General features: G+C 45.7%; 1 protein-coding gene across 13 annotated transcripts in view; it reads left to right on the top strand.

Moving 5' to 3' along the window:
* Positions 1 to 16,302, top strand: part of TNRC6B (trinucleotide repeat containing adaptor 6B) — a 1,034,757-nt gene that overhangs the window by 854,094 nt on the left and 164,361 nt on the right. For all 13 annotated transcript variants that reach the window (XM_077452437.1, XM_077452434.1, XM_077452436.1 and 10 more), the window contains one exon: positions 1,961 to 2,117. In XM_077452437.1, the coding sequence (XP_077308563.1) occupies positions 1,961 to 2,117 (157 nt within the window). The remainder of the gene's footprint in view (positions 1 to 1,960; positions 2,118 to 16,302) is intronic.

Below are 16,302 nucleotides of genomic sequence, written 5' to 3'. Positions count from 1 at the left end.
GTGGCTGAGGTCGCTAGCCCTTCGGACCGGGAAGTCGTTCCTTCCTCTCCATTGGGCGGTGATCACAACGGACTCCAGCCTGACTGGTTGGGGGGGGGGGGGGAGTTTGTGGCGTACAGTGGACCCAGGAGGAATCCTGCCTGCAGATCAATGTACTGGAGCTTCGGGCAATCAAGCGGTGCCTCTCAACATGGTCACAGAGGATGCAGGGGCATCCAGTCGGACAACGCCACAGCAGTGACGTATGTCAACCATCAAGGAGGAACAAGGAGCTCAGCTGCAGCACTGGAGGTCGCTCACACCCTGCGGTGGGCAGAGCGGCACGTGCCGGCTCTGTCGGCCGTGTACATTCCGGGCGTATAAAACTGGCATGCAGACTACCTAAGTCGTCAGATGCTGGACCAAGGGGAATGGTTGCTACATCTGGATGCATTTTGGCTCCTTTGCCTAAGGTGGCGGCATGCCAGATGTGGATCCCCTGGCTTCTCGACTCAATCGGAAAGTACTGAGGTTTGTGGCCAGGTCAAAGGATCCCTGGGCGGACCCGGGAGACGCGTTAGTGGCTCCATGGGGACATAATCGGCTGATTTATGCCTCCCCCCCCCCACTCAAACTTCTACCATGTCTGCTTCACAGAGTGGAGGCCGAGGGGATTCCGGTGTTTCTGATTGCCCCAGATTGGCCTCCACGTCCGTGGTACACTGATATAGTATGAATAGTGGTGGATATTCCTTGGTGAATGCCGATGTGAGAGGACATTCTGTCGCAACTTCCAATATTTCATCCTGCTTTACCGTCACTGGCTTTATGTGGGTAGGTATATCCCATCTGGGTGATCTATGTACATTGCAGGGATTATAGCACATATTGTTGCAGATTCCTACCTTTTGTTATTCTCAATAAATAGCTGTTTGTCTGTGTCCATTTGTATGGGAGTGTTTTTATCATTATCAATCAGCTGCTGCACCTGCAGGGTTTTAATGAGGAAAGTGGCAGGGTCTGCATCCCTTTAGACATGATTTTCCTTTGGGAGTATCATATATACAGTAGTATAATGGCATTTTTGATGCCCAAAATCTGACTTGTATCTTAGGGCAGACTTCTGGACAAATCAGTAAGCCAAGCACTCTGGAGAAAATTAAACTTCTGGGGGGGCATTCTGTACACCATCTGTGCACCATATTGCATTGCATTTTACAGAAAATCACAGCACTACGAATTGAAAAGCAAAGGTAATTTTTAATAGCTTGTGATTTCAATATGACTTGTGTAGTAACTGTTTAAGCTATATTATCATTTTTCTTATTTGATAAAAAAAAAAATTCTCTCACTAAATTGATGTTACCCTTTAAGGACAAACTCCTTACCTGTCAAAGCACCAGTAGATCAGTTAGTGCTTCATGGGCTTTTAAGCATCAGGCATCTGTTTCTCAGGTTTGCAAGGCTTCCTCCTGGTCTTCTGTTCACATGCTTTACCAGGTGAATTTTCTTGCCTTATCTTATGCCATGTTTGGTCGTAAGTTTCTTCTAGCAGCAATGTGCGCTCTGTTGAGCCTCATCTGCTTTACTTTTACAGTGTCTCTGGGTTATGTGCAATTAGGAAAACAGGATTTTTGACTAACCGTAAAATATTTTTCTTGAAGTTCATTAAAGGACACAGGTCCCATCCCATGATTCTTATGAGCCTCTCCTACTATTGCTTTTCCACAAAATTGCAGCACGTTTGCAGTGGAAAGGGTTATATTCTACCACTTTGTCAACCAATGTCCTGAAGGCAGCAGTGTAACCCAATGTCTCAGAATTACTTCATCCTGTGTTCCTTAATGAACTCGAAGAAAAAGATTTCATGGCAAGTCCTTTAGATGCAAACATCAATTATTGAATCTCATATTATCAGATTTGCCAAGTTTTAGATTTATTTTCTCTATAATGCAAATTTGTCTTTGTTTCATCTATGCAGCAGTTGGCACGAATGGTAAGTGCACTCCAACAGCAACAGCAGAGGCAGCCAGGAATGAAGCACTCTCCTTCTCATCCAGCTGTATCTAAGTCTCACCTGGACCCTGTGGGGATTTCCGACATGCAATCCAAAGGGCACATGCAAGGATATGGCTCTGGTTCGTATGGGTTCTCAGAGATTTGCTGAAATAATATAATTAATAATGCAAGATTCTCAACCAATCGTAGCATGTGTTACATATTCTGCTGCTGTGTGTTTTTTACTGTGGCATTTATTGGAACGCTTATTTACATTACATTCAATTGAAATGTATTTCTTCACTGGAAGGTCCTGCCCTCTACATGAGGCAACCTCCTATTTCCTTTAAGTGTTTAGTGCATAACACAGCCTGGATTGATCAGCCCTGACAAGTCTCTTTGGACACATGTAAAGCTCAGACCTGACCAGCCTTTCACCACACATGGAAAGCTCAGCCTGACTAGCCTCATAACACATGTAAAGCTCAGCCCTGACTAGCCTCTCACCACACATGGAAAGCTCAGCCCAGACCAGCCTCTCGCTAAACATTCAAAGCTCAGCCCTGACCAGCCTCTCACCATACATTTAAAGCTCAGCCCTAACTAGTCTCTCACCCCCCCATTTGTAGTTCCTCTCTGACCAGCCACTTACAGTTCCTGTGAGGCTCGTTCCTGACTAGTCGCTCATAGCCCATGTTGGGCTTAAAGTGATATTAAAGCAATTTGGGGATTGGCAAAAAAATCCCCCATTAGTATACCAACCCACACAAAACACTAAACCGTTATTACATTTGTGAAATTCCTTACAATCGAAGAGAAAAATCTACCTGAATTTTCAGGACGTCCTCTCTCTAATTCAAAAGATGCAGCATCTATTCTGCCAAGGAAGAGGTGTTACAACAGGGATTACATAATATCCTTGCCTCTCTCACTGTCTACGCTATAATTAAACTACACTTCCCAACATGCTTTGGGAATTGCCGTGAATCTGGGAGGGTACACTAGGCCTGTACATGTTAGATGTGAACAAGCTCACTTCATAAATCACACCCCCTCATTCTGCAGCCAGCTACACTACTCAGTAGAACGCAGCAGGATAGGTAGGTTACAACCTTATGAATGCAAAGCATGTTTGTGCTCTCCCCCTGCAGCCACAAAAGGAGATGAACATATTGACCTTACCTGCTTTATGTAATTATTGCCTAACTGTAGACACATGTAAGGTGACAAGTGATGGTGCCAGAAAAATTATATAAATAATGTAGAGTGAAGCTGACCCTTTAAAAGTGGATAGACCACTCCAAATGAATGAAATAACTTTGTGCAAAAAAAGGTTGTGGAGCTAACTTATATACAGTATCTCACAAATGTGAGTACATCCCTCACATTTATGAAAATATTTTATTATATCTTTTCATGTGACAGCACTGAAGAAATTACACATTGCTACAATGGAAAGTAGTGTGTACAGCTTGTATAACAGTGTAAATGTGCTCTCCCCTCAAAATAACTCAACACACAGCCATTAATGTCTAAACTGCTACCAACAAAAGTGAGTACACTCCTAAATAAAAATGGCCAAAGTGTCAATATTTTGTGTGGCCACCATTATTTTCCAGCACTGCCTTAACCCTCTTGGGCATGGAGTTCACCAGAGCTGTGATGACATCACGGAGCTGGTGGATGTTGGAAACCTTGCACTCCTCCACCTTCCATTTGCGGATTCCCCACTGATGCTCAAAAGCAAAGTGTAATTTCGTCAGTGTTGTCATGAAAAGTTATAATAAAATATTTACACTTTTGTGAGATACTCTATAAACCTTCATCTTACAACGTAGGTGATATAATCATATATCCATATATACCATCCCACAGTAAAATTTGAAAAATAGGTAAAAAAAATAAAGTCCAAGCAAAAATTCTTCTATATATATTCACATAAAAAGTCCAATCACAGCGAAAAAGAAATAGGAAAGTAGAGAATTCTTCAGATGGTGCTCCACCATAAAACGTACATAAGGAATGCAAACTCACCAGAACTTTAAAACAAAAAAGCTTTGTAGAAATGATAGGTTTCTTCCAACCAACAACATGAATGAGAACAATCCCTCTGTCTTTAGCACTAATCAGGCAATAGGGCTCAGGAAAAACATATGGGTAATCATAGCGCAATTTGTTGCAAATGAATAAAGGAAAGTAGGTAAAGTAATGCACACTTGTGTTTAGATGGCATCAACATGTACCGCTTAGAGTAGATGTGCATGCCGTTCTTTTAGCCCCGGCCTGCATTCTAAAACCCGAGTTGAGCACCAACTAGACCGGATGTGATGTCAGTAGAACACGGACATGCAGCCTCTATGCATTTCATGTAACACTTCATCAGGAAGCAAAACACGGGTTGGGAACCAACTAGACAGGATGTGATGTCAGTAGAAAGTGGACACACAGCCTCTATGCATTTTGTGTAACACAGGTCATCAGGAAGCTCTTGATGACATGTTACACACAAAATGCATAGAGGCCCAATTTTCTCTCTGGCTTTCTAAAACTCATATGTGGTTTATTTAGTAAGGCTTCCCATGGGTCTAGATTCATGGGTTTGTTAAAAATTGTGTTAATCATATCATAAATTTGCGTCCATAGTTTCTGGACAATAGGACATTCCCACCAGATGTGCAATAAATTTCCTCTAAAATTACTGTTATGTCCTTTTGACACAGGGTCTCTAAAGGTGTTGCTAGCAATGCTGCCAGTGTCTGCTCGGCAAGTTACACACAGGCTGTATGCACTTCTTAACCAGGGAAGGGTTTATTACTCACTCAGAAAGCTATGTGCATTCTTACATGGAGGAGTCATATACAACAGATCTCCCTCTAAGTATCATGCTGCTACTTCCAGTCCCACACACACTGTAACTGACTTCCTGATACAGCCCCTACCCCAGCATGCATCAGGAGAAAGGGGTTAAGGGTCACAGTGATTCTGCTTAAACATTACAATTATACCCTCTAAAGAGGAAATCGAAGGGGGCTATGGGGACACTTGTGCATTTTCACTTCTGAGCTGCTCTGTGTGCCCATTGACACACAGAGTGTGACTCGGCCCCTCCCCCCACTTCCTCTTCTTCTGGCTGTGATTGACAGCAGCAAGAGCCAATGGCTTTATGTCTGAGCCAATGAAGAGGAAGAGAGCCTCTGCTCTCGTGCACATTGCTGGATCAAAAGAAGAAAAAAAAACCCTTAGGAGATGGGACATTAAAAGTGACCAGTACACAAAATAATGTCAAAGTAATGTCAAAGAGTGTTATGAAATACACAATTGATACAGACATTAATCACATCTCTGATGAACCCGACATTTCTGGCTAGATGCCTTTCTTCGGGGTGTTTTTACAAATGGAGCACAAATATCAGCAGTATCAATTGTTTGTGTGAAGAGTAAAAAATGGAAAGACCTAAAGGGGCCCCCCCAGGAAGACAGAGACTGGATGGATAGGTCTTAAACGCCAGACACCTCATAGGCAGAAGCAATATCTCAGCGAATGTCCAAGTAATGATCACATGTATGACATCAGAGCTGGTACAATCTAGAAAATAAATACTGATCACATACTCACGGGTATCCCCAAAGAGCGGGTCCCACAAAATATGAAATGAAAGGGCACACAGTCCTTGATGGTCCAAGTGACAGGAACACGCTGTGAAGGGTGAAGAACCGGGCCCTTAGATTCTAAGTGGCCCTGCGCCTGGATAGGTTAGTGAAACCCCTTTATTTTATTATTGTGGGGTGTACCAGTGATTGTAACAATCAGCCAAGTTAGCTAAAGGCTGGACACCTGTGTGCGGTGACCATATGGGGGAGTTCTGGGCTAGCTGTGGGTGTTTGCAAAGTGTACCTTTTTTGCTTGTGTCTGTTTTTTTTTTACCTGTATGATGGCGTACGACGGTGCGCCATTTCGCCTTGGTTCACGTACGTTCACAAAAGTGCCGCTGGGCTCAGCAGTTTGTTTGGCAGCCATGGCGCAAGCGGCTTTGCTGCACATGCGCCGTAGCCTTTATCTGGGCACACGAAGATTTGCGTTGTACGCGAATACAGTCATGCCCGCTCGGCCAAACCGCGCACGTACGTGCGCACACATGCATAGGATGTTCCAGCGTACACCCAGCTTATTTAAGCTGTGCAGGCCAAGCATGTTGTGCTTCCAGAAGGTAGCTTTGGGACACAGAGCAGGCCCTGAACAGACACTTGCAGGGGTTCATTTCCTTAACCGGGTCACGTGAGTCACCAGGTGTTGCTTGGCAGGCTAAAAGTGCTTAGCAGGATCATTGCATAGGGGCTTGTTGAGCCCTGTTAAAGGGTCTCCCTTCTGAGGAGTATATATGTGTATATATATATATATATATATATATATATATATATATATATATATAAATAAATAATAAATCCAATCAATTGTAGAGCCCTGTTAAAGGGTCTCCCTTCTGAGGAGTATATATGTGTATGTGTGTGTGTATATATATATATATAAAAATAATAAATCCAATCAATTATAGCAAAGATATCTATAACTTATCACCATGCATTGAAAGGAATATATAAGTCAAAAGTGCTCGTGCTCCGTGATATTGCACTCAGTCCTCAATGAGGATAATATAAAACTAAACGACTATAGTCCATATATATAATAATAAATAATAAAGTGCTTGTTCTCCGTGAATATCAATAAATCCTTGATGAAGTATTTAAATCAAACAGCAAAAGTCCATAGTAACATCAATCATGTGCTAATGGTGTCTTCATGCGAGGTGCACACACAACCCCCATCGAGTGTTCCCTCACCTTAAGGGCTTAAATAATAAGCCTGTAATAGATAACAGTAGCCTGCAGAGATCCTCCTTTGCTTCCTTGAGGAAGAAAAGCCCTGAATTATCCAATGTGCTTATCTCCTCAGGCTTAAGCCTAAACTGGTGGTTGCAGGATCAGAACCAGTGTAAGGGAAAATCCTTTCTCCCAGTAACTTGGAAAAAACTAACTACAGAAGCCAGTCTCTGTCTGGGGAGTGACCCTAGACGGGTTCACAGCTCAGGGGAAATGGTCAGGGACAGAGCAGACCCTGCCCATTAACGTCCTAGACTTATGGGCAGTACATCTGGCCCTATGGTCCTGGACGGTGGAGCTTCAGGACTGCCCCATCAGGGTTCAGTCCGATAAGGCCATGGCAGTAGCCTGTATAAGCCACCAAGGTGGTACCAGGAGTCGTTCAGCTCTGAAGGAGGTGAACTACATACTAGCCTGGGCAGAGGGACATGTGCCAATGATATTGGCAGTCCATATCCCGGGAGTAGAGAACTGGAAGGCAGATTATCTCAGCCGTCAGCAGATCTACCCAGGGGAATGGACCCTACACCCAGAGGTGTTCCAGAAAATATGCCAATGTTGGGGAGAGATCGACCTAGTGGCATCCAGGTTCAACAACAAGCTACAGCAGTTTGTGTCTCGAACAAGAGATCCTCTGGCAATTGTAGCAGATGCTCTGGTGGTTCCATGGAGCCAGTACTCCCTGGTTTATGCTTTCCCTCTGATCCCCCTCCTTCCACATTTGTTGCGCAGGATTCAAAGAGATTGGGTTCCAGTCATTCTGGTGGCACCAGCCTGGCCCAGAAGGCCCTGGTTCCTGGAGATTGTGAGACTGATGATAGATGATCCATAAACGATTCCACGTTTCCCCGATCTACTGTCTCAAGGTCCTATATTCCACCCCAATGTACAATCTCTAAATTTGATGGCATGGCTATTGAAGCCAGGGTGTTAAAGGACCGTGGCGTCTCGAGACCAGCGGATGCTAGAAAAGCTGTCACTAGGAAGGTCTATCATAAGGTCTGGAAGATTGCTGTGTGTGAAGCCAGAAAATGGTATCCTCGGAAATATGCGATTGGGAGAATTTTTTTCTTTTCTTCAGTCAGCTGTGGAAATCAAATTGGCTAGGAGTACAATCAGAGTTCAAGTTTCTGCCCTATCAGTATTCTTCCAAAGGCCTTTAGCCTCCCCATTCACTGATCCGAACCTTTATGCAAGGGGCATCTCGCTTGCTTTCCCCCATTATGTCACCTATGTGTGTGTCCTTGGGACTTGAACTTGGTGCTTTCTGTGTTACAGAAACAACCATTTGAACCTCTTAAGGAAATTCCATTAGACTTGCTGTCACACAAGCTAGCCCTCCTGATGGCTATCACCCTAGATAGAAGGGTGTCGGAATTGGCAGCCCTTTCACGCAGGGTACCGTACTTGATCCTTCACCATGACAGAGTCGTGTTACGACCTGTTCCATCCTTTTTTCCAAAGGTGGTATTGGCCTTTCATTTAAATCAGGACATTATTTTGCCTTCTTTTTTCTCTCGCCCTTGTTCGACGGAAGAGAGACGACTGCATCCTTTGGATGTTGTCCGGGCAGTCATGGTTTATCTGTCTAGATCTGCAGAGATCCAAGGATCAGACTCTTGTTAAAACAAAAAAAGGACACAAGAAGGGGCAGGCAGCTTCCATTGCCATTTGGGGCCTATGGTCTGAAACATAAAGCTCCTCCTCCATTTAGGGTGAGAGCTCATTCTACCAGGGGTGTAGGAACCTCCTGGGCTTTTTGCCATCAGGTATCTGGCTCAGATTTGTAAGGTTGGTACCTGGTCTTCAGTGCATACGTTCACAAAATTTTATCAAGTGGATGTTTAGGCAGCCAATGATTCGGCTTTCGGACGTAGTGTACTGCGGGCTGCCGTACAAGTTCTGATGGCTATTGTTGGGCAGGGTGTCTTTCTCCCCTCAAGGCTGTTGCTCTGGGATGTCCCAGGGGGTAATGATTATTAGCCCGACTCTGTGACCCATGATGTACTCAAAGAAAAGGATTTTACAGGTAAGTATGATGTAAAAAATCCTATTTTTTACTTTTTCTTTTCCAATCTAGTCTGTGGTTATCTACGAGAGATGGCACACTTGACACTACCACGTGTCCAGCTTACAGTGTTGTCTGTAAGGGCAACAATGTTTGTCAGTGCGTTAAAAGCTCAGCCTTAATTACCCATTCATAAATAGGCACACATTTGCTAGTACTTTTTTTATTTTAAATTGGCTGTTGAGGGACACACAAATATATTTTGTGTTTTTTCTTCTTTTTTTTTCAGTGTATGCAGCTATTCAGATCGGCATATCCCCAGCGACAGTTTTTGAGGCTATACCCTGGACTGGAACATAGCAGTACTAGCCTGGTCTCTTAGGACCATTTTGCAATTCCCACCACTCCCATCTTACATCTGCAAAGGTTAAGTCTGATGGTGCTGATAACTGCTAGATGGAGTTTTGCACGCTTTGCACTCTATTACCTGTTATTCAGCCTAGGGGACGCAACTTCTTACCGCTGTTTGGACTTCTGAAGCGGTTTGTGGCTCACTGGTCTTGTTCCACCCACCTACAGTGACCTCATCCCCTCTACCTACCACCCTCTTCAGCATGAGCTTTTGAGTACATGAGTTCTTGCCTCATTTTGGTCCTCATTGTTTTCTGCTACGCAGTACACCATGTCATTTAGAAGACCGTTTAGCTGCAAAAAAATGACCTCACCTCTGTACTCTGTTGCTATGGGAGCCTGCTCAGTGTTTTCTGTAGACATACACCTATAATCTATATCTTGGGATCCCTATTACTAAAGTTTCCTCATCATCAAAGTCTTGGTGTGAGGCTGAGAACTCCCATATGCCCACAAAACTCTAATATACTCTCAAGATTTTTGGGTCACAATCATAAAACACCTCTAGGTATAATTCACCTAACTTTCTTCTATAAAAAAGGCTTGCTACTTTCTGTTTTGTTTTCCTAATTTAAGGGTTTTATTTTCCTTCTCTCCATTAAGATTATCTGCTGAGGGGGCGCATGCGCGGCGCGAACCTGGAAGGTCGCACTTGAGAGGAGCTCCGTCGCAGCGGGGACGTTATCTCACTCCCCGGGGCCGTTTAACGCACTGTTCGAGCACCTGAAGTACCTGCACCCCCGGAGGAAAGATCGGTGCATGCCGTCCGCCAAGTCCCGTCGCGGGAAACCAGCACAGCGGTCCCTCACAAACTATCTCCTCAGGGCCCGGGAGATGGCGGGGAATTCCCAAGATGGCGCTGACCTGGGACGCACGCCGGAGCTCAGAGGCAGCCCTGCAGCCTCCCCTGCACATTCGATCAGGGATGGTGAGTACTCTTTACAACTCACCAAAGCAGACCTAGATGACAGCCTCACAGCTATGTACACAAAACTGGCGGAGAAATTTCAAACCGAACTCCATAAGTCCACCAGCACATTACAACAGGAGCTTGCTGTTTTGGGAGGCAGAACTGACTTACTGGAAACGAAGCATGATGAGCTGCAGCTTGCATACTCTGACCTCCGCAGGGATCATGAATCCCTCTCAGAGTCGGTCTCCCAGCTCCAGGGCCACTTGGAGGACCTTGACAACAGAAACAGACGGAACAACCTGAGGCTCAGGGGGGTCCCGGAGGCCATAACTGATATAGCCCCTGCCGTGCTGAAGCTGTTTCAATCTCTACTGCCTGCTTCTCCTATCTCTGCATTTACATGTGACAGACTGCACAGAGCTTTGCGGCCCAAGCCACCTGAAGACAAACCTCCCAGGGACATTATTTTGTGTCTCAAGGATTATCTGGTGAAGGAGGAGATCCTAAGGGCTTCTCGTGCCACCCCCAACATTACCTTGGAGGGGGTCAAGATCCAAATCTACCCGGACATTTCCCCGGCGACCCTGGATAAGAGGCGCAAATTTAAAGAAATCACGACTCCCCTGCAGGAAGCACGAATCCGGTACAGATGGGGATTTCCATTCAAACTTCAGGTCATCCATAACGGCACCACGTACTCTGTCACCACCATTCTGGAGGGCAAGGAGCTCCTGGTCAAGCTGGGACTCATGGCGAAGGAGGACCTGCCCAGGATGCCCTCTACACCTCGCCCTTCGGCCATATGGGCCACTCCTTCCCCGAACAGAGACCGCAGGAGGCAAAGGCAAAACCTTAGAGCCCACCTCATATGAAGACGGGTCTCATAATTTTTGTTTTCTTTTGCACTTTGATATTTAACCAGTTGGCCCGGTTGCTTTTCCTTTCCGCTTTTTTCCCCGGCCTGAGTTTTGATGGGACTGGTGGACTGGTATGGAGGCCAGCTGGGGGGGTTTTCTTCTTAGATCACGGTACTTTTGACACCCTTCCCCCCTATGGCCCAATGCGCCTTTCTGGAGGCACCATTTGCTCTACCTAGTCCCCGCTGTGCGGAGATATTGGGCCCGCGCTTGTTTTTCCCCCCACTCTTGCGTCCCCGCGGGAGAGTTGAGGGTTGGGGTGAGTGGAGGCAAGTTAGTCCCTGCTCCTCCCCGCCATCTTTCTCCTCTCGGGTGGCCGAGAGTGTTGGACCTAGAGGTCCCACTGTTCAGGAAGGTCACTCACCTGGCAGATATGGTTTATCTTTATGTCGGGATGGTCTATCCCCTCCCGACCCCAATGGTTTATATGTTCACTATGTTTTTTTTGGTTGTTTTTATTTTCTGGTACGGGACACTTTTTTGTTATATCATTAGAATACCTAAGGTTAAGATCCTCTGGAAACACTTCTTTATATACGCTAGTAGACTTCCGCTGCAGTGCGGTTTATTAGGTTGGCCAATGTGTATATGTATATCTTTCACCCCCCCCCTCGGGATCGGAGTTATTAGCCTCTATTGGGCTTTGCTTTCCCCTCAAAATGATCAATGGGGATTAAGATAGTCTCACATAATGTTAAGGGGTTTAACTCCCCTCAAAAACGTAAAAAAGCATTTAGTGCCTACAAACAGTTGCGAGCAGATGTGTTGCTCCTCCAGGAGACACATTTTTCTACGGGTAATCACCCCTCATTTTTTAATAAGGTTTATTCTCGTGGTTATTACTCCACTTATGCATCCCGATCCCGAGGGGTGGCTATTTTTTTACGCAATGGGGTTCAGTTTAACATGGACAGAATGTACAAGGACCCTGAGAGCAGATTTATTATCCTTCAGGGTTCCTTGCAAGGTAAACAGGTTACCCTAGCGAATGTTTATGCACCCAATGATTCACAACTAACTTTTTTTAAAGCGTTCTTCCGGGTCCTTGATAGTTATATTTCTCCCCACATGATAGTGGGGGGGGATTTCAACCTGGTAGCTCACTCGGTGCTTGACCGTAGCAGGGACAGAGGCTCCGCTAACGCCTTCTCGAAGTCTCTAAAATCATTGCTTCTTTCCCATAACTTGACAGACTCGTGGAGGGCCCATAACATGGGGGCCAGGGAGTATACATTTTATTCTCACCCTCATGACAGTTATTCCAGGCTGGATTATTTATTCTGTACTGCAATTCTCCTGGCAAACTCCACGGCTGCGTCCATCCACCCCTGCCCATGGTCAGACCATCAGATGGTATCCCTGGACCTGTCCCACATGGGCCTTAAGCCCTCAGTGGCGGGTTGGAGACTAAATGAGGCACTTCTTTCAGACCCAAGCGTGTTACCGCAGATTTCCTCCCATATTACAGAGTATTTTGCGCATAATGATACGAATGAGGTGTCCCCCCCCATACTGTGGGCCGCACATAAGGTAGTGGTCAGGGGGCACCTGATTCAGCTAGCGGCAGAAAGAAATAGGCAAAGGTTGGCAGACATTCGCAGACTCACGATCGAACTGGACAGACTTTATCACTTACATTCTCAAGATCACGACCCTAACACTCTCTTACAAATTAACTCGCACAGACTAGAACTTGACAGAATTTTGTCTGACAGAACAGAGAAAGCTTTGCGCTGGTCTAAGGCCAAGTTTCTGTTACACAGCAGCTCGGCCTCAGCCATGTTTGCTAGAAAGTTGAACCAATCTATTCAAGCACCGCATACATACAGATTAAGAAACGCTCAAGGCACTGCAGTTTCCCACCCAGCCGAGATCCTTAAAATTTTTTCCAAGTTTTACGCTGACCTTCTCTCCCCCCCGGCCTCCCCTCCGGACCGGGCCCTCGAGGCTTGGCTGGAGGAGATACCGCTCCCTAAATTGTCTACGGTCCAGATTCAAGCATTGAATGCCCCGTGTTCTGATCAGGAAATCTCTAAAGTTATCAAATCCCTTAAACCCTCCAAAACCCCCGGGCCGGATGGATTCTCGGCCCAGTACTATAAGAAATTTCAGGACTCCCTGACACCATACCTCAGGGCCATGTTCGATCATATCCTTGAGGGTAATACCTTCCCGGATGACATGCTCTTAGCGAATATGTCTCTGATCCCCAAGCCGAACAAGGACCACACTCTTCCACAGAATTATAGGCCGATTTCGGTTATCAACACCGACCTCAAGATTTTTGGGCGCATTTTGGCCGACAGGCTCGCTAAGATAATCACCTCTCTAGTCTCCCCTGACCAAACGGGTTTTATACCGACCAGACAGATCACGGATAATATCAGGCTTGCCTCTAATGTCATTCAGGATGCTGATCTATTTTCCCGTAGAGTGTTACTGTTGGGCCTGGATATCCACAAAGCGTTTGACAGTGTGTTGTGGTCCTATCTAGAACTGGCTTTGGGGAGATTTGGTTTTTCAGGAGCCTTTGTGCATGGCTTTAGGGCACTTTACCACCACCCTCGCACCCGAATCAAGCTGCCAGGCTGCAACTCAGACTATTTTACACTGGGTCGTGGAACCAGGCAGGGGTGCCCGCTATCGCCCTTGCTGTTCGCCCTGGCCATAGAACCTCTGGCTCGGGCGATCAACCTCAACCCCGATATTAGGGGCTATGTTAAGGGCGATCAGGAATTTAAGCTGAGTATGTATGCGGATGACGTACTCCTGTTTTTGACGGACCCTATGGTCTCCATACCCAACTTAGTTTCAATCCTGCATGATTTCCGGGGTCTGTCTGGTCTGGGAGTTAACCTCACGAAATGTTCAGCTCTGCCAATTAATTTTCCCCAACAGATAGCAGCTCAGATTCAAGCGAACTTTGGTTTCCCTATGGATTGCCAGACCTTCTCTTATCTGGGAATTAAGCTAGCGGCTTCTAGCCATAAAATATACCTTGCTAATTATCCGGCTATGTTTTCCCGAGTTAGACAGCTGTTACACACCTGGGACTCTTACCATATTTCATTCTTAGGCAGGGTTCAGGCGGTTAAGATGTCGATCCTCCCTAAACTATTATTTTTATTCAGATCCCTGCCCAACTATATTTCCCGTCTCACCCTGGAATCTCTACAAAGCGATATTAATAAGTTTGTCTGGCACAACAAAAAACCTCGTTTGGGCAAACATATGTTGTACAGGAGTAGAGACAGGGGAGGTCTGGGTTTACCGAATATCTGGTTGTACTACCTCTCAGCCAGATTTCTCCAGCTTGCCCAATGGCACTATCCCCCGAGATCAGTGCCCTGGTTGCGCTTTGAACGGGCCTCGGTGATCCCATATTACCTCCCCGGTCTTCTCTGGAATAAGTCCTTACACGTTAAAGAGCTCTCAGCCCTGAATACAGTGGTGAGTCAGTCACTTCGCTTATGGTCCCTGTACAGTGGGAAATTCTCACTTCGTTCCCCTAACCCTAAACTGGCCTCATTTATCGGGAACCCTGAGTTCCCTGCGGCCCTCCAGGATTATGCTGGTTTTGCATTATGGACTAGGGGGGATCTGATCACCTACGGTACCCTACATGTCAGGGGGGCCTTTCGGTCTTTCGGATCCCTCCGGTCCTCTCATGCCCTACCTAATTCTGAATTTTTTCGCTACTTGCAAATTAGACATTTTTATAACACTTATTTCCCGAGGGCCACCTGGGGGGTGGACACCTTATTTGAGAGACTATGTGGCCCGGGATCTAGAGATAGGGGCGGTATTTCTATCTTATACTCATCCCTTACAGATGTGGGCCTCTCTGAGAAATCTGCGGCCATAATTAAATGGGAACTGGAGACAGGAGAGGAAGTCTCCTCAGAGGAGTGGTCTTGCAGAATTTCTAACATGCATAAGTGTACCAGGTCCGAGGCGGTTAAGGAAACGGTGCTGAAGCTCCATACCAGGTGGTATTACACCCCTGCGAAGCTGCATACCTTTTTCCCCACCGTTTCTGGATCTTGTTTTCGGGGTTGCCCTGATGCGGGCACTCATCTCCATATATTTTGGAGCTGCCCAGCTCTCAGATCCCTCTGGCAGAAAGTGCAGGACAGAGTGTCGGGTATCATTGGCACCCCGGTCACACTTTCCTTCCAAATGTGCCTCTTTTTTGCTGATATCCCAGGCTCTACCCCCCCAGAGCAAAAGCTCTCCCATACTCTTTTTAGTGCAGTACACTGGTCGATCGCCTTATTCTGGCGTTCGCCCACGGTAGCATGGGAGCGGGTGCTCAAGAGGATGGCTGCAATACAGTTAATGGAGAGGATTTCCCATACAATTTTGGACACCATGCCGGTATACGAGCTTAAATGGAAGACTTGGTCCCCCTGATACCCTTAGCCTTTGGGCTGGGGCTTCATGGGAGTTTGCTCGCCCCCGAACGGGGTTCAGACCTAGGTGGAGGATCTTGCAGTCCCGTACCCTTTGGGAGCATTTATTTCATTAATTCAGTTTTAGTTATTGTCTTACGTTATGATTTTTGTTTTTCTTTGGTTTTCATTGGCATTTCTATGTTTGTTGTTTATCGATGTTACAGTCACTACCCCAGTGCTTGGTATAGTGGGGGATACTTTATCTCTGTCGGATGCCTCGCTCTTTATACCCCCATGAGCAATGACTACTGCGTTGGATAGCAGCTACTTACCATCCATTATTCTGTTTTATACTTGTATGCCTGCTACTCCTTTACTGCAAGCAATGTATTATTGTTAACTCGATGTACTGTACTTTGATGGTTGTATTCTGGAGCACTCAGTCGCTCTATGTATGTGCCTATTTTTTCTTTATAAGTCTCAATAAAAGTTTGTATTAAAAAAAAAAAAAGATTATCTGCTGAGCTCTATCAGAGAGCATCCTTCTTCTTATGGAACTACCTCTCATTGAATTGAAGAGTAAGAAGTTTCAACATAAGCTTACAGCTGTAGAATGGTTGGTGTTTTTCCTTGACATACCTTGTCTAGCCAAGCTTCCTTTCCCTGAAGTCAATAATGAAATAATAAATGTTAGTCTTAGGTCTTTACACTAGTAAACATTCCTTCTTGTCATTACAAGTTTTTTTTTGCTGTTCATGTGGTTAGTCCACCTGTTTTCTTCATGGTGGATGATTACTTGTCCTC

Source organism: Lithobates pipiens, unplaced genomic scaffold (assembly GCF_037356315.1).
Source record: "Lithobates pipiens isolate NorthernLeopardFrog02 unplaced genomic scaffold, aLitPip1_a1.2 Scaffold_23, whole genome shotgun sequence".
In the NCBI taxonomy this organism is placed as follows: Eukaryota; Metazoa; Chordata; class Amphibia; order Anura; family Ranidae; genus Lithobates; species Lithobates pipiens.
Note: the sequence above shows the minus strand (reverse complement) of the source record. Positions and strands in the feature narration are given on the sequence as shown.